This window comes from Seriola lalandi, unplaced genomic scaffold (genome assembly GCF_002814215.2).
Source record: "Seriola lalandi dorsalis isolate HSWRI2012SDOR001 ecotype SW California unplaced genomic scaffold, Sedor1 jcf7180002054676, whole genome shotgun sequence".
In the NCBI taxonomy this organism is placed as follows: domain Eukaryota; kingdom Metazoa; phylum Chordata; class Actinopteri; order Carangiformes; family Carangidae; genus Seriola; species Seriola lalandi.
In genome coordinates this window covers 561,125-584,827 of record NW_019525229.1, presented here as the reverse complement: position 1 = coordinate 584,827, position 23,703 = coordinate 561,125, and the positions used below count along the sequence as shown (strand labels likewise).

At 42.1% G+C, this 23,703-nt stretch overlaps 2 protein-coding genes across 2 annotated transcripts in view; both read right to left on the bottom strand.

Annotated features, from left to right (window-relative positions):
* The window catches only part of ppp2r5b (protein phosphatase 2, regulatory subunit B', beta), a 40,989-nt gene extending 28,312 nt beyond the window's left edge, over positions 1–12,677 (bottom strand). The window contains exon 1 of the mRNA XM_023421767.2: positions 11,162–12,677. Within this exon, the coding sequence (XP_023277535.1) occupies positions 11,162–11,354 (193 nt within the window). The 5' untranslated portion in view covers positions 11,355–12,677. The remainder of the gene's footprint in view (positions 1–11,161) is intronic.
* Positions 12,678–15,632: 2,955 nt separating this feature from the next.
* batf2 (basic leucine zipper ATF-like transcription factor 2) lies at positions 15,633–23,417 on the bottom strand. Its single transcript, XM_087178091.1, has 3 exons — positions 22,720–23,417; positions 21,223–21,342; positions 15,633–18,791 (listed from the first exon to the last, which is right to left on the bottom strand). Exons 1-3 carry the CDS (start codon positions 22,807–22,809, stop codon positions 17,637–17,639), a joined length of 1,365 nt encoding a protein of 454 aa, XP_087034217.1. The 5' UTR covers positions 22,810–23,417; the 3' UTR covers positions 15,633–17,636.
* Between the last annotated feature and the right edge of the window lie 286 nt (positions 23,418–23,703).

The following is a 23,703-nucleotide window of genomic DNA, read 5'->3' as shown; positions in this document are numbered from 1 at the left end:
AACTTCTTGCTAACAAGTTCGCCATATTAACTTTATAAAGATGAAATGGCCGGAAAAAATCGGTTAATACAGCTTAAACTCAAGGTCCACTGTCTGTCTATCAATGCTTTCAGCTGCATCTCATCGTCCTCGTCACTATATTGAAGTCGTCTTCACGTCACCCGAGTGTGGAAGTTCTGTCATGTGATGGCAACGTGAGGAAAACATAATATAACTTCACTTCGCAAATGAAAACTGGGAGATTTGGTTGAAAGCTCAAAAAAAACTTCTTGAAGATTATTCTGTGACAGACAGAGACTGAATTTCAAATGCTGCAGGATGTTTGCAGGGTCAATATCAATTGCACATAAAATTACAGGAATGATGTTCTCGGATTCAGTGTTGATGGACAATTGTGCTTACTGGCAAGCTTCTAATTTTAAAGAATGTGACAATTATCTTTATCTCCTATTTTTCAGGCCAAAAACACTGCGATGAAATTCTGATTAGCATAAAATAAGACATAATTATAAAGCCAGTCTCCTCAATTTTTGATCCTCCCTATTGAGGAGCGCCACAAACCGTGAGTTTTATTCCAAATTAAGATGTCGGCCATCTGAAAAATAGAAACGATTGAAGTTAAACTCGTGAATGAATAACAATGAAAGTGACAGCAACTATATCTGAAGACCTTTGCTTAAAAACAGCACTGTACTTAGATGGCAGTGAATTTCAAAAACATGGCAGAAAGTTTTCATAGGGTGCGTAGACAGAAAAGTCTGAGACAAAGGCTGCAAGAGAAGCTAAGTCATGGGAAAAGACTAAGTGGCGCACTAAACCCATCTTTAAATAATCCCATGTTACTAATTATACACATTTCCAACACACAGCATAATGAACAGAGACCAGCTGGGCGTTACAGGCTGTGGTTCAGATCTATTGTCTGGATTGTTTTTGTCGCTGACTCTACCTATAATCAGCTGAATCACTATCAATGAATAGATTTTCCATTAATATCAATAAAATCTGAGCATTTTATCTGAAAGTCCAGAGTCTCCTTGACCGCAGGGTGGCTTTCAGGAGTTTAAGATATTTAAATTCTCCTTCGAAAGCAATATTTGCCGTGTGAGATGTAAACACAAATTGGAGACAGTGAGTAAACAAATATGGGAGACGCTTATCCCAGCTGGAGACATCCTCAACATTTGATTAGCAGCTTTGTACCCCTCACTTGTTGAATAATAATCTGTTGATTTGCTGTAGTGTATACATCAGACATGGTGCTTTTCCACGCTGTGCTATGTGTCACAAACAAGGAAATGTGATAAATGGAGGAAAAAAAAGAAAAAGAATCGCACATTTTCTTGATTAAGCATTTTTTGTTTTTCTTTTAAGATGGTTCTGATTTATTGCAACTGGTAAAAAAAAAAAAAAAAACACCCTGTCCAGCAAATATCATTTCAATATCCCATCTGAAACAAGTCTTTCTGCACAAATTCCATCAAGACTGAGTCACAACGCGTCACCTCTGCATGTCCTGTATTTGATTGTCTTTGTTTTCTCAGCTTTGCACTGCCTCAGAACCACAAGAGCATATTTAATAGTGAACATCTGCGAAGATGAAACTTGCAGGTGATTGAATCAGAGAGTTTATTTGCCCAAGCTTCAGTCTATTCCTTCAAGAATCATCTCTTTCTTCGGTGACACAGCAGCAGCGGTTGTGACGATTGCATCGCTGGCCGTTTCATTACACTCTCTCCTCTGCAATATCCCAATATCCTCTGCCTTTATTTTTTTATTTATTTATTTTTTTTTATCTCCCCTCCTCCCACTGCTCCTCCTCCACCTGTCAACATAATGTTCAGTCATTTCCTCTTTCCTCATCCACTCCATTTCTTTCATCACGCGCCTCACTTTCTCCCCCACTCTCCTGCTTAATTGATCTGAGACAGTCAGAGCAAAAACTACTCTGTGCCTTATGTAACCTAACACCAGGCCCATCCACCCGGCCTCTCCCTTACACACACACACACACACACACACACACTCATTCAATCTCTCACATATAATCTGTGTGAGAAGGTGGCTGTTTTACAGTAAACAGCACGTTTGAAACTGGGTGTGCCTGACATTCATTATTATATCATAATGTGAACAAACACATGCTGGACAAATAAAAATAAAAAAGACACAGATTAATATGCGGGATAGCTCATGGGAGGTTCAGTTACATGTTGCATTGACAAAATGTCCTTTGTGACAAATAACAGCATCTAAGGAAATGAGAGCAACGATATCTAAGCAGGAAAATACACCTGAAATACACCAGGGTCTCTGTCAGACACAATAACATCAGTTTTTTTACCATGTGCTTCACCATGTCTGCAGTGTTTCACTGTTACATCATAGAGTACACTACAAAAGTTTTATCTTTTGACATCATTACCCACTGTTCTTCAGGAGGAAATTTTAGTTTTAAAATCAAGACAGTCTAATGTGGAAGGTTTGCAAAATGTAGGTACAGTACTGCTGTATAACGTACATTACTGGACTTTATGACTCTCCTCCACTAGTGCTACAGTTACACTGAGCACTGACCGCTATCCCATAATCACTAATTGGCATAAGTTCACTTTTACCATCATTTTACTGTAACAGAAAACAGTTAGCACTTGAAACCAACTCCTCAAAGATTTTCTTTTTATCAAATTAAAGCATGGTCTTATCACAAAGTGGCACAGCAAAATTCATTCTTGCATCTTCACACATCACTACAGCTTTCAAAGCTAAGTAGCTTGCTAGCTAGGTTGTTTTGCTTGCTAACTGTTGCTGCCAGTTAGCAAGCGAACATCAGTGCAATGAACAGCACAATGTAGCTGATGTGCAACAACAGCTTCTTCTACTTCAGCAGTTGGTTTATTGTAATATTTTCGACACCACACTGTGCTCTAAATGAGGCACGCACAGTCGGTTTACATTGTTCTGTCGTTACCAGTTCGAATAAACTGAATTAATTCAATTGTTTGACTTTGAGTTACCGTGTCTGCTGTGTCAGTCCTCCTTCCTGGTTTGGCCAAAAGAGGTGGCTGAGGGTGGAGCCCACTTAAAAACAGAGGCCAGAGAAATGGAGCAGACCAAAGCATTTGGGGGGGGGGGGGGGGGGGGGTGTTTCTGGCTATTAGGTTTAGTTATTGCCTGTGTTGTTTTCCCCCTTTTTGTTTTCTAATGAGCTGATCAGCCACTATATGTATCCCTTCTGTCTCATTCTGTTAGGTCGGTCAGTTAGTTGAGTTTCTGTTTCTTTAGCAGTATTTTTTTTAAGTATCTCTCTGTTTGGTTGACCTCTTTTAAGCGCCCAGTTATTTACTGAAGTTGCTTATTTTCATTCATTTGTATTTTTGGACATTTTGGGTGAAATAAAACCCTTCTTTTGAAAAGTAAACCTGTGCTCGCTTGTCTTTTGACCCTAACACAAATCTATCCAGTGCGGTGACATTGACATTTAAAAGCTCTCTTTACCACCTCCTTGTATCTTTACAAGACTGGTACTGTATGTCCTTAACCTTATAGTCCATTCTCTCTCCATTCGGTCTTTAAGATTTCATAATGTGCATGTCTGACGGCATGTTTTGCTTCTAATCCCTTCTTTGTTAGTGAGTACATTATGAAACACAAGCAGCAGTGTATTTTTGTTCTTTTGAGAACAGCACTGGGAGCATTTTAAATGCATTTCCTTTTATTTCATAGAAACAGAAGGATTGCAAAAGCAGCCTCTGACGTGGTAAACAGCATCCAGTGTGCTGATAGCATAATCAGGCAAATGTTTAGGTGTAATACTCCAAGAAAGCCTAGTTACAAAAAGATGGACTACTTGCTGCTCTGCAATGCAGATCCTTATTTCTTGTTTTAAAAGGGAGTATGAGCTCATAAACTGATACTTTACATAACCATTTACCTTAAATGTGTTTTAATTCTTCCTAATATCCCACCCTGCCTCAACTCCCCATCTGTTACCCTGTGCAACAAAGCCTTGTTCACTTACATTCTCCACACTGCTTGTCTTATAACTGCAGGGTGTTTCGTGGTTCTTACAGATGCTTAAATGATGACGCCCACCAGCAGGATGGGTTTCGTGCAGGTACAGGAGCTTCAACTACTGCTTCAAGCCACTGCTGCTCGCAGCCACTGATGGAAATGTCAAGGACAGGGAACATCATACGTGGCTATTTTCTTATTGATATTTGTATTTGCATGGTTCAAATAGCAATTAGAAATGCTAGTTTGCAGGAAGGGTGTTTGCATAAAACATTTATCTATTAATTACTTGATGGGGGTGCTTTCCTAGTAATGATTTTTTGTTGAGCTGTTCCGAGGATTCAGCACCCAGATAAACGAACTGGAGCTGCGTGTTGATTCATTTTCAAAACAGCAATTAGGACTGCTGCTGCTCTGCAGCTCTGCTGCTTTCACATTGGTGTGGGAGATAATAATAAACAAGTAGGTATCAATTTTTGATGAGAAGAAATCCAACACCACAGATGACTGTAAGGAACAGCTGTGGTAAAAATTGGACTCTTTAATTTTTTTGGCTTCATCCGCTCCTATTTTCCAGATCAGATTTTTTCTTTTAACTAGGACGACAAAACTAGAGCCTCTCGTGACACACAGTCTACAGGAATAGTTATAGTATGATCAGCTTGTGACTTCCAAATAAGGAGGCATGTTTGCTAATGTACCATTTGCTGAAACCCTTCACTGTCATCAAAAATGCAACGTGAGCTTAGCAGCAGTGTTCAGCAGTGAAGGCTGGCACAACGTGCTGCTGGCCCGAGCTGAGCAGGAAGTCTGTTTTGTGTATTTCTTGTGCTCCCGCTGAGGTAGCTGCTGGCAACAACCATGTTCCTCAAGACAGACCAGAAAATTTCCCACGACCATCCTGCTCCTGTACGTACATGCTTTAACTCAAGCCTTAATAAATACTTTAGGACTACAACATTTTTAGTAAGATTTGATCCTCCCTCAGCTCAGAATAGAATCGCTGACCTACTGAATAGTTAAACCCTCAAAGGTCAAACCTGTTCCCAACCTACATCGATTACCATGGAAATGATCACATATATCTACCTGCAGTAAAGGTTTTTTACTCCTGGTGAATGTAGTTATATGTCAGCCAACTCTTTCTTTCTGCTTTCTACTCACTATGCTGATATTTCTACACACAGTAACAATGCCTCTACTGTGATGTTTCTATGGTAATAATACCTGTCATCATGACACCTACATTTTTACCTCTGGTGATGATGTTTCTATCTTTGACACACCACCTAGATGACTCATACTTAGTGTAATTCACATCAAAATGCAAGTGGTCAGACAAAGCTGATCAAATGCTGGCTGCAGTGCATGCAGCGTGCATAGGTAGCGTGGATTAACCAGATAAGAATAAGATGCATTTTGCATTTTAACTCGCATTGTAGGCAACGCGGGGAGAGCAGCAGAGGAAGAAGAGGAGGAAAAGTCTACAAATTAGCTACAAGGGGAATTGACAGAATCTATCTCAAGGTCAGAAGAAAGGAACCACGTGCAGCAGGACCCTGTGTTGACTGATAGAGGTAGTTCAACAATCTTCCTGTAACACATTTGTGCAACTTCTCTTTGGTGTGGTAAGAGGGCATAAATTACAGTCATAAGTTTGTTTATCCGCTGACTTGATGTCAGGCAGGAATGTGACCTTAGCCTGGTTAGCCTGCCAGCAGCAGCACAACACCCGTGACCAGGAAGCCTGACTGGTGTCTGTACCCCCAGGGGAGAGCATCGCAGCTGGGGAGGAGCGCTGAGCTAACAGCCTGCTCTCTGGTCAGACAGAGCGCCGCAGTGTAACCGAAGACATGGAGGAGGACAACGAGGAGGAAGCCAAGGACCAACTTAATAATCAGCTCTGATGAGGCTCTTATATGATGGGCTATGATAGATAATGGAGTTTACATTACTCAGGCAAATTCATGTGATCATGAAAGAACGGCTCACATCATGGCTGAGTTCTTTCAACACTACCAACGTGCAATTTCTGCAAAGTATAACCCGTGACTTGGCTTCAACAGTAGCTCAAGTTTGTCCTCTGCCTTTAAAGCCTTTATTTTTGCTTACTTGCAGTCTGTGTCTGATTCTGCGCTAATGGAAACAGAAAGGAGATGATGACAGCCAGTTAACGCTACTGGGCTAATTTCCAGAACCATTAACTCCCAGCCCCATCTTTACTGGACACCACCATCCTCGAGTATTTTATTATTCAAAGTGATGATTAAAGTGTAGAGAGAGCGGAAAAGGGAATGCTTTCACCGTGTCTGAAAAGATTTTTGATGCCCATCTGGTGATTCTCTAACTGTGTGACGGCAGATGTTAAATATTTTAATTTGCCTGGGTCCCAGAGAAACAAGCCCTGGCGCCTCGGTGTGACTTAATCAACTTCTTATTTGGGGCTTGTCTGAAACATTTCACTGCTAATAGTGACAAAACCAGTGACCAGTCTCAAGGTTTTATTAGAATTTAAACTAAAATGTTTCAGCATCCAAAGAAGCTTTTACTAGAAGGCTGTTGTGTTTTTAACAAACAGACCCTGAAGTGAAAACTCACTATAAATTCTGTTTCAAACAAGTATATCCATTTATATAGACCTAAACTGTCCCCTGCAGGACAGTGCAGCCACTTTGAAGTCCAGAACTGGTCCAAGAACACAATGAGCACAGAGGAGTGAGTTGTCTGTGTATGTGTGTGTTCGTGGACGTGCATGAACACACACTGCAGCCCCGTGGCCAAACATGAATACACTGTAAAAGGGATTACGGGGACCCTTTATCCTTCACCCTTCTGCTGTGGATTAATTGGTTGCCTTGACTATCCCCGCTGCTTCTTTATTGGTCAGTTCAGTGTTTACTGGAGCATCACAAGGGGAGTATAGTCATCTCACCTCGAGATCGACTTATCCGTCTCTGTGTTCTCATGTTGCTATAGATATCGCTGAACATTTTGTTTACTGAAAAAAATCCTTTAAATATCAGCGGTTCATCTGCAGTGCATTTCTGCAGTGTCTCTGACGCCGTAACCGAGCGCAGAGGAATATTAGCAACAGTGGTTCCGTTACCAAGATGTGACTCTCTCAGAGGTCGGGCTCAATTACAGAACAGCAGGCCTAAAGCTGCAAGCAGAAATCGCTGCCTGGCTCGATGACTCTTCAGCAGGGCAGCTGCTTTCATCACTGCGCACGGTGTGAACAGACTGCAGCGCAACCATGGAGTTTCAATTATTTTCACATATAATAACCCTGCTTACAATTAAAGTTAAATGATTACATACTACTTCATGGGTTTAGGCCATTTTTGAACCCCACGCATTGATTAAAAACTCCAATTAAAACTCTTTGAATAGTTTCATCTTAAACAAGAAAAACAAGGATGAGAGAGTTTATCTTTAGGAGATACACGTATGACATCAATGTTAGACAATTTTGCATAAGGTCATATTATACCAGGTCTCTTTTTCATCCAGTGCTGCCATTAAAAAAATTCTCGCTGTCTTCATTACCTGAGCGTAGCAGCTATGACATGGTTTAGGTTAGGGAATGACTGTGTCTAAGGTAAATAAACTATGGTTAAGGTATCTTTAGAATTAGGCAACTAGAAGACTTGGTTTAGGTTTGGGAAAGATTGTGGTTATGTTTAATAGAAAGATGAAAGTTAACAGCAAACTCATCCAAAACCCAGACTTCCAGGCTCTTAACATCTGCCTCGCTACAGAGAGGAGACTCTACTTCCTGCACAGGCACTGGAGGGATACTGGTCTGAATTTAGCAGAGGAATTAACCAATGAAAAGTTTTGCTTTTGTTCTTCAAAACTTCTTTAAACCTTCCTCACACACTCGCACTACAAAAAAAAAAGTCCCAGTGTGCCTTGTCCTGTTGTTCCTACTACAAACGGTTATTTTTAAAAGTAGATATATTTCACACGCTACCGATGACAGATCTGCACAGATACAGGCTATGACCGCATCGGTGGTCGATTGAGGATACTGTTGATGGGGAAATCAGTATGTCAGGATTAGGTAACAGCTACAGAGGCTGTGCTGAAAGCTTTACAAGATATTATAGCACATGCATAATACACGATGGATGCACTAAACTTCTGCAAAGGAACTGACCGATGAACTGGCCTTTTCTCAAAAACTCAAACCAGTCGGCTAAAAAAATCCTCCAGCACTCACTGAGCCACATGAAAGGAAAATCCACCTCCACTGCTCTTTCACTGTTAGAAAATAACTTATGATGTTCAGTTCAGTCTGAATTGACTTAAACCTGCGTCATGTATTTATACTACATTAGACAACTCACAACATTTTCCATGGGAGATTTTTCAGGCGCAGAAAAACATCTGGTTGTTCAAGGTGCAAAATATTTGTTTTTTGCACACACTGTTGATGACAGCAGTTGTGATTGCATTGCATTGTGGTCAACTGAGGCTAAGAATCAGAATGTCTCCCTGTTCTCTGATGGATTTCTTGCTTTTTTGATTGTTGATATTCAAAATATTGACACACTTACTCTGAGACTAATATCTATGTAAAAGTAAGTTGACTGTTGATCATTTTAAATATCCTCTGTTATTAATTTGCACTAGCTAGCCATGTGATACAGCACCAAACTACAAAATGGATCCATAAAAAGGCAGTGTTCACACCGGCGGCTGTTTTTTGACAGTGTTTCAGGGTGGATTTTACACTGCTGCTGCTTACCAGCTTTTTCTTTCAACCTTTACACGCCATGTCTTTCTGTGTTTCATATTTCAGGCTGAAACTGGGAGCCAGAATCGAAAGAGATGTGCCATTGTTAACAGGAGTAATACTTCAAATTAACAATGGGAATGTGATTCCCTGGAGGACAAAACACCCACAAGTCTGTCTACACTTGGCCTACATACTGCCCGTTACAGTCTTTCCCACACCAAGGCTTTTCTCCTGCGCCGGTGCTGCAGGATCTTACTATCAGTTCCTCCTGGGGATCCAGAAACAGTGCTGCAGCGGTGCAGCAGCCATGTGATAACTGGGACTTGTGTCTAAGAAGGCTACGGCTAGTATGCACACAGAAGTCTGAACCAAAGGTGCTGTAAAGACACAATGGAAACCCTCCATCTCCACCTCCTCGCTCTCGGGCCTGAGAGGAAGTGAACGCCGTGGAAATGAGGTGTGAAAACAGATAAGGGCATACGCACAGACACACCCACCTCGGATCCTCTCAGCACAGAGGGTTAATGGGAAGCAATTGCAGGCTACATGAGAGGGGGAGTAACCTTATAAAGAGGGGTCAGAGGCATATGTGACGACTCACAATGTGCCCTTGTATTACATACATGGGTAACATAGACAAGGAAAGAAGACGTACAAGGTGAGGAGGAGGTGCAGATGAAGAATACAGAAATAGAAACTATATAAAAATCATAGAAACATGAAGGGATAGGTCTTGTTGACTGCGTGACCCAAAAGAAAAGGCAAAAAAAAAATATCGATATGGACACTATACTCACTGGCTAATCAGTCTTTCTGAGGTCAAAGCAACTGTTTAACTTTTACCAAACAGGGACAACTGCGGCCACACGAGGCACTTACATGATATTGGCAAATGCTAACACGTAGCATAACAGTAGCACATGTACAGAAAGGGCCATAATGTCAGTGAACCGACTCAGAAATGTCTGTCGCACAACGACATCAAGCTTAAGTTTGTTTTGTTCTGAAAGTTGCTCAAATGTATCCAGAGCCCAAGGTGAATGACGTCTGAAAAACTCTTGTTTTGTTAGTCAACAATCCAAAACTTTAAAATATTCAATTTACATGATATAAAACAGATCGTCACATCTAAGAAGCTGAGTCCAGAAAACATTTGGTATTTTTGCTTGATCCGTTTCTCTAAATCCATTACTAAAATTGCTACCGGTTAGTTTTTTGTCAATTAGCTTATTGATTAATCAACTAATCATTTCAGCTCTTGTTTATTAATTTTGCTGTTCCTATCCACTTTTTCTAATGGTATCACGCCAAACCCCACCCAGGCCTGTCTGCGCAGGTGGAGCAGGTAGGTGTATAGGAACTGCAGATGGTACTATATTTGAAAGAGAAAGCCAATGGGTCCTAGATCTTTGGATGCTTTCATATTGAGAGGACTCTGAACAAGCTCATATATCAGCACAGATCAAAGTGGCCTCTGTGTGGTAACAACAGCTCTGGGATTAGAGCTATGGCAACAACAGACCTGCAAATGGTGCAGCTCTGACTGACTGCATGTGCATGTTATTTCTTTCCTTCCAAAGCCACAATTTGAACAAACGGGTTTTTAATTTGGTGCATTTTTGTTTTCAGGTTCGATTTTTGAAGGAAACTCAGAAGCATGCTCCACAAGCTGTGTCCTGTCAGGGGGAAAGGCCTCCTGATGATGGGATGATGGTTCCTCATCAACCACTCAAGGAGACAAGCAGATGTTGGATGGTGCTGTGTTTTAATGAGTTTGTAAGTAGGTGGTCAACGCCAAGCTCGGTGACTCTGAATACATGAATTTGAACTTGAAACCCAGTCCAGTCCCAGACCCCTGTGTAAGTCATATTGTCTTCCAAAAAATACACAATATTTCATAATCAACTACACTACAACACGAAAAATACTGTCTACGTTGTAAACGCTTTTGTGGACCCTGCACCTTGAAATGATGCATGTTGAGTTGATGGTTGTTTGTAGAATTTGAACAGAATTATCAGAACGAGAAATCTGAGATCATCGCCTTGGACAGTGGGAAACTAGGAGGGACATTTCAACTTCCTCTATGAGTTAATTGGGCTAAATGCAAAGTAATCAGATCATTCAATAATGAAAACAAGTGAAGAATATTCCAACAACCGGCAGGTTCCTATCAGTCCAATAAATCAAAGGCATTGCTGTCACCTCTGCCAGTCAGATAGTCAGAGGACAGAAAGGACAATGTGTATCAGTGGACACCTAACAATAGGAAAAGACCTTCTCCTCAGCACTGATTAAATGGGTATATTATGTGAGTGAGTTGATGGCGACCTTATTGGACTCTACACCCTCATGGTGTCTCTATATTACTGGCTGGATGGCTGCCACAGTAAATCAGTGTCTCACCTTTGAGCAGGGGCAGAGGGGTGAGCTCCACCTGGGAGCTCTGGTAGCGGAACTGGGACGAGCTGTGGGACCTCCTCTGCCGGGCTCTGCGCATGGACCTGCGCGGGAAGCCATCCACCTTCTCCGCGGACGGCACCGAGAAGCTGGTGGTCGGCGAAGACGGGCTGGACGGAGGCAGCTTGGTCGTCTCCATGATGGCTGTATAGATGGCGGTGGCGGTGCGCTGGAGGTGGTGGTGGTGGTGTTGATGGAGGTGGTGCGTGCCTTTGCGCGTAAGAGTGCGTAAGAGAGGCGTTTAAGAGGATGTAGGGGTGAATGGATGGGAAGAGAGGATGGAGGAGTGGGTGGCTTTCTGAATCACAGATGGATTATCAATTGATCAGAATGAATAGACGCTCCAGGGGGTGGTGGTGGTGGAGGTGGAGGAGGAAGAGGATGAAGAGGGAGCAGGTGGAGAGGGGTGAGAGATAAAGGGGAGGGGGGAGGGAGAAAGGTGCAGAGGCGGAGGAGAGGTGAGGAGACTGGATATTTTCTGGTTGTCCAGTCCCGTGCTGTTTGCCTCGCTGTCTCTATCAGAGCCGGACTGGAAATGGCAGCAGCAGCAGCATCAGCAGCATCCCTGGTTCTTCTGGTTTTCACGCACAGATGAGAAATCGCTTGTGTATCATCCCCGTGGAGGAGTAGCCCTGTACAGCTACCAGATGATGCTCAGACAGGCGCGTCTCCTCACACACACACTCTCACTCACACTCCCTCTCTCTCTCCCTCTCTCTCTCTCTCTCTGCTGCTGCTGCTGTATTGGCGTCACACACAGACTAAGTCATGGGCCTAAATCAGGATATATATTTCTATAATTGATCATACAGCTGAAGAAAAATCACTGCAATCAAGCACCGATTAACCTCCTCCTGTTTATCCACATCAAAAACAAACACAGGGACTCCAGGTCAGTTTATAGCTTATTCTCCTCGATGATGCTCCTTATCAATAAAATCAGTGATCGGTCCTGGCGGTGGATGATGATATCATAAAATCATCAATCTGGGCCCACCTCGGCTGCCGCATCACTGTTGTCCTTCTCGCTCGTTTTAACGGATCTTCTTTCGACCGTCAAAACGGCCGCACCTGCTTCTTATTATGATTATTTTATTCTTCTTATTTATTTTTTCTCGGAGGTTGATAATGTCGATCTCGTCGCGGTTGATGCCCCTCCACACAGCCTCCTCCTCTTCCTGCCGTCCTCCAACCGTATCAGGGCGGGGAAACAAACGGTCCCTCACCGCGCGGACATGTGCAGGTCCTCCGCCAGCGGCCGATTCAACACCGAGCTCCCGCCGCTCCGCTCCGTCTCTCCCTCCGCGGTGGGAACAAGAAAGAAGGCAAAAATGAAAGAGAGGAGCCGCTCCTCCTCGTAGCGGCAGCCCGGAGTGAAAAGACTGAAGGCCTGTGTTATACAATAGCACCTCGTCTATGTCTGTCAGACTGACGCGTTTTGCTCTTGTCCCCCTTCTTGGTTCCCGTTATCCGGTCGTCCTACGGCGCCTCAGAGAGCTGCGTAAAGAGGCTCGCAGTGAGTCAGGAAGGCACAGGAAATTAGGCATCCTTGCTTTCAAAATAAAATATGGGCTAGAGAAAATAAAAGTGTTGTGATGTATAGAAACTGACTAACTGATTAAAGTAGGTAAACATGAGCTACATGGGTCCAAGACAGTGGTCTATAAATATGCACAAGACTGTAAAGGTCTTAGACTACATCGGACTAATTAAAAGGAAACAAATTAAACAGACAAGGATGTCAAACATTTGCTTATAAGCCTGAATCACAAATTATCTTCATTAACACCTAGTCATGCTACTCATACAAATACAACTTTGGTGATATTAAAAATGCCCAAACAATGTTTTCAGACAATAGTAAGTAAGCACTCTGTCCAGGGAAACTTGGATATGCTCTCTATTTCATCTGACATCTATGAGCTTAAAGTATCCCTGGGCAGGTTGGTAAACATGGGCTTGCAGTGTAGAGTTCAAAATGAAAAGATTTGGTTGGAGTTATGAGTGTCCTTCCTTTTACAATACTTCTTGTATCACCTCATTATCAGCATGTACAAAGCTATTTATGAAAACAGCTCTTTTCTTTTCACTGTCCAGTTATTCATTCTTCACCTTAAGGCAGATTCTGCATCTAACTGCATGCAGTCATATAACAACAAAGCACCAGCACCTGTAGAACTATATCTCAAGAGACAAATAAAGACAGGGAAAGATTTGTTCCAGGATTTAAATTCTTAGGTGCTCCCCCTGTATTGACTGATAAGGGGTCAAGGTCATCTGCCAGGAGCCAGTGGACAACGTTTGTTATGTTTTCAATATAAGTGATTTGCCACTCTTTGCCATGCCTAGTTGTTTCAGTGAAAAATGTTCCAAAGCAGGTAAGGGTTTTATTTTGAAAACTGTGACCGGATGTTCTCTAATCTCACTCTGTCTGCCTTGAAACGGTTCCTCAGCCTAAAGGTGGTGCAAGGAGAGAGAGGAATGAGGCTCCTCACTGCGGATGACGCTATGGGATGGATTTATTTAATTATTTGCCTTTATTTATGTGGCCTGGCCGCGCGCTCCTTTAAACCCGCTTCATTTTCTACAGATGCGTCATTAGTGTCTCGCGCTCCTCCGCTCTCACAGCATCACCTCTGCTGAACCTCTGTTTCATCCTCTTATGAAATATTCGCTCCTGTGCGCCGCCAGCTCACCGCTATCACTGTTTCTGTCTGACTCCCCCCCCGCCATCCCCACTACCACCACCACCACCTCATTCCTCCCCTCCCTTTCCCCCATTTTCCTCGCTTCCTATCTTGAGGTGAGCGCGCGCGTGTGTTGTTTGTGCGTGCACGCGGGGTTGTAGTTGGCTTTCAGGATCAAGTCCCATCCATTGTTCCTCTCCCCACTAAGCCACTTGTTCTCTCTCACTGTATCACACACACACACATACACACACACACGCGCACACGGTGTTTGTTCAAAAGCGTAATTATCCACGCGCTTTGATCTCCCTCTCAAAGTCACACCTTGGCTGGCAGTGAATGTGTTTGCGCTGCCAGCCTTGAACGCTTCTTATTGCTCCTCTCACCATAAACACGCTCCAGCCTCATAATCCTATATGCAGGACAAGGACGTGCGTAACAGCGTGCGCCTGCGCCCCATTCCCTCCTCCTGTAGTCCTCCTCCTTCTCCTCCTCCTCCCTGTGTTGTGTCGCAGGTGAGCTCAGCCGATTGCTTTCTGGGAAAAACACCGGGGGAGGGTGGTGGGGGTGGTGGTTGTGTATAAAGCAGTAGGCTAAATGGCTGGCAGTTGACGCCAGAGGGGCGCTGCTGGTCTTCTCTGCTTCACATTTGCTGTCATCAGAGGGGATTTATACCAGCCTGTTGAGGACTGACAGAAATCTACAAACACTATGGTTAGCAGCACTTAACAATTACATTGTACTCTATAACTATGAGCTCATCAATCAGAAACCTTCTACAACATCTACATCCATGCTCTATGATATTGCAGCAGCTTTGAGCTGAAGAACATGCAGATTCTACACAGATGGGCCTATAATGTTTGCCATGAGCACCATCTGAAGTTAGCATATTAGCTGCTAAGATTTGTTAACTGCAGATATTGTACAGTATTTGGCCATTAACCAAAGTATTGAGCAAATTAAAATTCTGACCTAATGACGGGGCTGGAGGAAAAGTCAGCAGATCCCCAAAGTTATTTCAATTCTTCCTGAAGATCAAAATGAATGTGTGTGATAAATGTCATGGCAGTCCATCCAGTAGCTGTTGAGACATTTCACTCAAAAGCACAAAGGTCAAGCTCGTTGTTGTACAAGAGGAAACGTCAAGGATTCACAAAAATCACAAAAATCACAAAAATAACAAAAGTCCCACAGCAATCCATTCAATAGTTTTTGAGATATTTTAGCGTGGTCAAAATTTGTCTAAATGTAAGAAACAATATGTAATATTGTTCTACTAACAACAGTCCACAAGCTGTAAAAGTGAGCTGTTGTTAAATGTCACATGTGGCCACATAACATTTACAGGACAATGTTAAAATGCTACAATATAGTGTAACAGATGAATGAACTGATAGGATTCCTCAAGTTTAGAAAGTCTGTAATGTCAGTTATACAGTAATAAAGCTTGCTAACATTAGCAACCATAAGCTAATGACCATACTGGACCAAATGAGGCTGTATAGCAGCGAAACTTTGGAGTGTATTGATGTATTGATACTGACCAAGTGTGTGTGTTTTATTGTGAATGAATTTCCTTTGTTAAAAGAGTGTGTTATTTCAACTTCCATTAATTACACAGTGTGACTTTAACTGTAGACTGGATTTTATATTAGAAAAGCTTCATATGTTACAGATAGAACAGAACTGTAAATTGAACAAAAGCGAAAAAAAGTTTTAATAAAACATTTGTAATTAATGTTTTATTGCAATCCGTTTTATAGCATAAATATATTAATCTAATGCATGATAAATACAAAATGGTCATAACACACACACACACACCCATAAGTCTCAGTCTAAATCATAAGCTTCTATCTCCTATTTCCAACATTACTATAGAGATACTATGTAAAAAGCAGATCGATTACATAAATCATCTGAAAAACCAAACTCGTCATTGTAATATAATCACAGTGCATAAGCACAGCTAAAAATAAAGAAAAATAAAATCCATTTCTTTAAAGCAGTAGTTCCTATAACAGATTTTAGCAGCCTTTGTCCTCTTATAATCAGTTACGGGGAATGAAAAGGAAAAATTAATTTATTTCTCTCAATAAATGAAATGAGAGAAATATCAATCATACAACAATTTCTCATCATAGGTTTAAACTCTCAGGGGTGAGGATGTTGGTGGACCACAAGACCTGTGTCTCCCTCGATAACCCTCATCACCATCGCCATGCTTAATGAAGCCGTCCCTGACAACCTCCTCAGCTCATGCTGCTGTTTTCTCATTCTCCCTGACAGATCAGTACAGGCCTGCTGCTGGTGTACTGCCTGTGAAAACAGCTCAGTTTGTAAAACAGACTGGTGAAACTCAACATTAGTACAAGCCCAAAAATATGTGATTTTTTTTTTAATACACATTTAGCTGGTTTTGGTCATGTAATTACTGCAAGTAAGGATAGGGTCCTTACTTGTGGTTATTTAGCTAAGCACAAATTTATTTCAGAATATGCACTTTGACACCAGCAGATAAGCAGATAGAGCAGCAGACAACAGATCAATACTACAGATAACAATGATCAAACAGCAAATTGATCATCAGTAGCAGCAAAATATATTAGACTGTGAGGAGAGTGTGTGTTTGATTATGTACTTTCAACATGGTAAAAAAAAAAGAACTGCAGTTCCAAGCAAAGATGGAAATTTCTCCTTAAGACTTTTGCATGAAATTTCCATGAAGTTACAAGGAAGTGTCCACCCCACCCTCCCTAAAATTACGTTTGAATTAAGTTTCCGAAGCTGAATCACTCATTCAGGAATAACTGGCTATGAATAACTGAATGTCTTTCACATATTCAAAGCTGTGAAAAATTTCCACTGCTGGATTTTAGCTGGGTCACATTACAACTAGAATGGCTTGCACTCAAAAGTCGCTCAATTACTGTACAAAGTTTTGGCCCGTTGTCCAACAAAGTGAGGTTTTAGCAGCTGCAGAAAAGGAGTAAAACAAGTATATGACTCCAGTCTCTGAAACCTTAGCTTGGCTTATACAAAGCCGTCTGGGTTCTTTGCTGTTATGAAAGGGAAACTCCACCAATTTCAGATGTAGACAACAATTTACTAATCACGGGGGCTGTTACTCAGTTTGTGGAAACATTTGTATAATGTCTTCTGTGACATTAGGAACTTTGTCGAGTCAAATTTATATCAGAAAGCCTGTGTTACAAATTGGAGGCACAGGGTTTGAAAAGTATTGTTTATTTCCCCAGGCTTGGAGGGTGTAATAGAACATTCTGTTGGGGAGCATTATGGGAAATGTAGGATTCAGCATTGTTGGAATTTAACCCATACTAGGAACTAAACCTGCCTCTGCTGCTTCAGTTTTGGCCATTGTTCCATCTCTTAACCTTATAAAAGTGCAATACTAAATCACTGTAGTATCCCTTTAAGAAGAAGCAAAAAAGTTGAATACCAGCGACGGCCCAGACATTTTGTTTGGCCATTGATGCCAGTTTTCCATGAACAAGTTCCAACTTAATGCCAGCTGTGAAAATCTGTCTGTAAAACCTTACAGTTTACAGCTGTTGCTTTAGCTGGTCTGCATCATATTTTGACTCCCAAGAAGCTAAACAGCAGATCCTTTTGGACACAGTCTGAGTCCTAAATCATCAGAGTTCAGTTAAATAGTTCAAAACTTTTTGATGTAAGGACGCTGGTCCTCCTTTGCCGTGTGTTATGTAGTGCTACTGATCACTAGTCCCGCTTAGGATCCAATCATTGACCTCTAGCAACTCAGAAAGGGAAAGGTCGCTTGCAGGATCAGCCAATAGTGTCAGTGAGGGCGGAGGTTGAGAGATAAGTTCGTCAGAACTGTTGGAGTTGGTCTGAGAGATGTCTAGAGGACTCGGGACAGTGAGGAGGGAGAGCAGAGACACAGGATTGGGAGTCATTTGTTGTCTGTAACTTGGCTTTAAGGCAAAGGCGGGGGCAGGAGACGGCTCCAAGTTGGCCTTAGGTGAGACTGTAAGGGACTGAAGAGCAGGATCTTGAAGAGTTGAAGGTAAAAGAGAACACAGCGGAGTTGAATTGTTTGGATTTCCACTGTACTGACCTGGATGATGCTGGGGCACATTCATGGAATAACCTTGCGTTAATAGACTTTCATTTTCTCCCGCCAAATGGGAGTAAGGTGGCACCACATTAGATGACGCAGTTAGAAAAGATGTTTGCTTCATTAAAAACGCATCCAGAGTGTCAGAATGAAGCGTATTGAAACACGCATTCGCTGGCACTGAAGAGGTTTCGTGGATGGTGTCTTGCCCAGATTGAGGCTGAGCAGCTGTGGTGAGGGTACTAGAGGGATTACGGGTTGAAACAAGGGCAGTGCAGACAGGCGTAACATTTGTCGGCCTTGAGTTGATTGGAGGCTCTTCACTAAACAAAGAGTGAGGTGCTGGGAGAGCGGAAAATGAGACTGAATAAGGAACAGTCACGGGGCTGGAGGAGGAGGCCATGCCAAGTTCAGTAGACGAGCCAGAAGACGAGGATAATGTTGTAGCTGTTGGGGCAGAAGCTGAAGGTGACAGATGAGAATTTTCAACACAGTCAAGAGTCTGAAGACCCCGGCTGGAGGTTAAGGAGGTAGAGATTGAAGGGGCAGTAGCCAAAGTGGAGCTTGAGGTCTGAAGAGCAACCTTAGGAGGGCTGGAACTGGTCTGACACTCAGCTGAGGGGGAAACTGAGAGGCGGCTTGTTGAGCTGGAGCTGGACCCAGAAGCTCTCAGGCGGCAGTAAGGTTCATGATGCGCCAGAGCTGTCATGTAGCGGTGGAGGTCTTTTTTCAACACCGTGATCTCCTTTTGAAGGGTTGAGTTTGTCCGCTCCAGAGACTGAAGCTCCTAAAGAGAAGAGGGTGAAGGGTAAAAGAGTAGTAAGGAAGGAGAAGGGGGTAGAAAAAAAGAAAAACAAGCGACATGAACATGAGTGGAGAAAAGAAACCACAAATAGTAAATGTCAAGCTGAGTCAGGTATATGTTTATTATCCCTCAGAGTGGCACTCATCAGCCATAAAAACAGATTAACAACATACATCAAAAGACAAATACTAAACGCAATCACATCCCACCCACATAATATCACAGCACGCCTGACTTGTGCTGCAATAAAACACTACAGCCAGGCAAGACTAATGACACACTTCTTACGGAGTCTTCTCAAGCACTGTAATAGAAAGTACAACAGCCATAAAGGGGATGATGTGCGGCCAAAGTCAGAACCCCAAAGGAGAACTGAAATATCGCTGTTCAGTGACAGTACTGCAAGTTCAGCATGAAAGGAGGAGGGTGGAGAGAGCAAAAAAGGTGATTCCCTGCCGATCGTAGCAGAGTTTAGTTAGAAAGATATCCAATTAAAATGTGGCCGAACATCTTTAAAAATAAATCTCTGCCTATTTATAGTATCTAGAGCTGTTTTCTTTGAGTTTATCTATTAACTAAACCCTCGCTTTTATGGCCCAATTAAGTTTCAGTGCAGTCTGAAAAACACTTATCCTCCACAACAGCCAGTGTTCATCGCCATCGAGCATCAGTGTCCACAAGTGCACACTCGAATATGCAAAGAAAAATAGTGTTTTTCCTCAGTAAGATTCAATGTCTACTTTACTCCTCTTAAGGTCACTGTCCATTAGTCAGTCAAAGACGCAGTAGTATGCAGCTGTGCGACACATGTGCTGACCCTTTAAACCATGGACTGCTGACACAGAGGCTCTACTTTTGATAAGTCAAACTTGTGGCAGCGATGAGTCTTCAAAATTAACCTGACGGACAGACGCAGAGAGCAGAACCGAGAAGAGGAGAAACAGAAAGTGAAAGTCTGCATCCCCTGCATATAAAAAGACACATACCCATTCACATTTTCAGTAAATGCTCAGAGTTAGAACAGGTTGGATGTGAAATAGGCGATACGTAAAGCAAAGTGTAATTAGTATCACAGAGAAACGTCTTCAACCAAAAGACTAGGCGCAGCATAGTGAACTACAGGTTTGGATGTCATGTGAGAGTGACAGTTTATGGGTGTGTGTGCGCATCTAGACGTATAACTTAACCTGAAAGTAAATCATGTGACAGTTTTATAAAAATCAGATTTTCACTTTTGTTATGTTTATTGGGGAAAAAACACCATCTGATTACAGACACTACTGTATGTTTGACTGCACAGAAACCCATTAGACAGGAAATTTGAATATATGGTAATCAATATTCAAGAAAGATCACACCCTCGAGTAGTAAGAGAATTATAATACTTCACAATTTTCATAAATGCTGTTCAGTCAAGGGTAATGTGCCCGATAGATCGATACCACTGTCATACCTGTTGATTAAATATGGAGCCACAACTGGTGAGTTTAGCTTAGCATAAAGAGTGGAAACAGAGGGGAACAGCTAGCATGGTTGAAAAGTAACAAAATCTTCCTCCCTGCACCTGTAAAGCTTGCTAATAAATATGATATAAGTGGCTAGCTGTTTCCCTCTGTTTCCAGCCTTTATGCTAAGCGAAGCTAACTGGTTGCTGGCTTTAGCTCTATATTTAGCGCACAGACGTGACAGTAGCATCAATTCCATCATCTAATTCTCTGCAAGAAAGTCAATTTGAGTATTTCCCAAAACCTCAAATGCTTATTTTAATATGATTATTAATTTTCTTCTCATGAGAAACAATTAACAGGAAATACCACTAAAGATTTAGACTGTTTGACATGCAACAGTCCCTAAAAGAAGAGCATAATTTCTTGGTTTCCAGAAGGATGGCAGTATAAGGATATGAGGATATAATTATGTCTAATTTTAAAATATTTACATAGTTTCCAGTGGTACAGACGTATTGTTGCATCACATCCAATCAGGAATTCACGTCAGTGCCTTAAATAGCCCCTAATGTATGTGTGTGTGTGTGTGTGTGTGTGTGTGTGTGTGTGTACAGGACAAAGAGGAAAGGGAGGGGCCAATGGGAGGGCAAACTACAGGGAGTGATAGCCCTTCTGCTAAAGCAGACTATTTACAAGAAACGGCTAGGAGCATACTGCCAGATTACACAAGACACACACACACACACACACACACACACACACACAAACACTCACACACACACACACACACACACATTCACACACACTCACACACACACAACACACACACACACACACACTAGTTACACAACCTGCCCATGTGTGAGATTGAGAGGCAGATAGAAAGTGGCAGAGTCACAGGATGACGGTGTAAGGAAAGGGGGAGGGAAAGGAGAGCAAGAAAATAAGGAGTGCATGTTTCAGACCTCATGAAGTTGGTCCGCTCTCTCTGTTTGTTTACGGCGGGTCTTCCTCGCCGCGTCTCTGTTCTTCTCTCGTCTTTTTCTCCCTGTGCCTCCCACCTGTTGTCCCTCTCCTTCTCTCTCCTGTGAATATCAATGTACACACAGCTGAGCACAATCATGACTCTGTGCGTGACTTTCAAGCGCATACTTCTCTTTGTTGACCTTTTAAGGTGCACATCTTTACACAAGGCAAATATCAATAACTTTTTAATATTGCATAATGTTTTCAAAAATGTCACGGTTCATAAGGTCATGAGACGAATCTATCACATGCACTGCCTTGTGGTCTCTCAATTCAAGCAGGTCAGTAAACAAATAATAGTCCTGGACAGGAAATTGTGGCACATGATTGAGGAGCAGCGTTTCCAGGGGTCAAGTTGACAAATTGATGACCAACAGTGCAAGGTTAGATGTGAGAGTAAATTGTTCTTCTCCTGACAGCTGCATCTAAAAACCTCTTCAGTTACTGTGTTTCACTTTTATTACTTCATGAAATGGTCCCAAATGGGACCAGAAACACAAATGATTATCTCTATATCAAATGTTTGTTTTCTGCAATGAAGACAAGAATACAATGCGTTCATTTGTTAGACATTTTTGTTCAGACTCAATAGGAACAGGAGCTTTATTGTGAAATTGGAAGTGCATCCCTCTCAGCAGAACAACTAAAACCATATTCATTGCAGTCCATATTCATTATACAGGGTTTTTAAAAAAAAAAAAGATTTTACATTACATCCACTTTTTCTTTACTAGTAAGAGAGGACAAGTGCACAGCAGCAAGGCTTGAACAAAAAATAAACATATATCAGTCAGCACTCACTGAAATGGGAAACCTGGCCGAATCCAAGTGAGAACCATTTCAGTTAGACAACATAAATGCTGGTAACTATTCTAACAGTGCCATATGTTATGAGGTGTGAAGACACACTGTTATTTTGTTATTTATTTGTTATTGTGAAATAAGTTTTGTGAAATGCTACGGTGGTAGTAAGATCTTTTCAGTCCACTTTGATGTGATGGTATGTAAATTGTTTCCTGATATAAAATCACTTGTAATAGTCCAGTTACAGGGAATTTAAAGTGTGTCTGTGGTGCTCAGTAGTGGGTTCATATTGATTTTAGAGTGAGTGAGTTATAATAATACCTTTATTTATATGTTGTTTTTTTTGAAGTTACAAAGTGCTTTACAGAAGACACAAAACAGGGTACATTGTCCAACTATTGTCCAATAAAAGAAAACGTAAAAACCAAGAAATGCATGGATCAGAGTGAGAACAGCAAGCAAGTGCAAATAGTGCAAAGTGAAAATAAATAAATATTATGTGGTCATGGTTTTGGACATTAATATCCATCAAGGGTCAGATATGGTTGCAATGGGATGACATGATGATTATAGTCTATTGATTGATTGATTGATTGATTGATTGAATGTTAAAGATGAGAAGGAGGACTCACCGATCCAGCTGTGTTGCTGTTGCTCTCCTCAGCTGACAGGGAGCCTGGGCTGTTGGGATCGTACCCGGTGTCCATGAATAACGGGGACATCTCTTCCCCTCCTCTCTCTCCGACGCAGCGCGCTGGCTTGCTGGCTGGCTGGCCGGCCGGATTGATGGCTGCTTTTCCACTGGCAGGATGAATCTTCAACCGAGCATCGTGCCCAACCAGTGAAAGCACTGACGTTCAGATTTTCGCTGCAGCTTAGACTGAACTACAAATGACCCTGGACGGAAAGGGGAATGTAAGCTGGTAAACATGCACATTCCGTAGTGCACACTAATGCCTGCTGGTTGCTTGGTGACTTGTTGAATCTGTAGCCTAAGTGTGTTGCCTGAAGTGAAGCTGTAAGCTGGCGTGTGTGGTGGGTTTTGAGCGCAGGAGGTTTGGCATGAAAAAAGCCGGTGATGCAACATGATGCGGTGATTGCTTTCAGTTTCTCTTTATTTTAAACAGACCCGTTGCGAGTTAAAGATGGTGAAGCTGTGCTGCCTTCAGGTGCGGTATGTTAGTTGAACTTTCCAATCCTTTGTCCGGTATACTGAATCGGTTAAAAGGTTTAAACGTGGACGCGGTGATAAAAAGTAGCCTTTTCAAATGACCACTGTTTTTTTCCGGCGATATAAAAGCAGGCTACATTGTTCTGTTAGTATCAAACAGCTACATTGTCCGATTGTGAATGTGTGGTCAGCTACAATATGAATCCCGACTGAATATTTTCGATAGCATTTGAAGGCATCATGATAAATGAATGGGAAAATGTGGTTTTGGACAGGAACAGCTTTGAACTGATGACCATATTAGGACTACCGGTGCGCCCCCTTCACGTGCAGGGAATTTCTGAAGCGCCTTTGCCAGGAAATTAATGGCCAAGCCCCCAGACAGCAGCCAACAGCTTTTACCAGTTCCCAGCAGGAAATTATGTCACTTCAGGTTCAAGTATAC

What these genes read in the sequence shown, in the direction of transcription:
- batf2 (XM_087178091.1), bottom strand. Translation starts at nt 22,809, where the DNA reads ATGTCCCCGTTATTCATGGACACCGGGTACGATCCCAACAGCCCAGGC. An exon ending in ACAGCAACACAGCTGGATCG is followed by an intron (nt 21,343 to 22,719) that starts GTGAGTCCTCCT and finishes TGATATTCACAG; the next exon opens with GAGAGAGAAGGAGAGGGACA. An exon ending in GAGCGGACCAACTTCATGAG is followed by an intron (nt 18,792 to 21,222) that starts GTCTGAAACATG and finishes TCTTCTCTTTAG; the next exon opens with GAGCTTCAGTCTCTGGAGCG.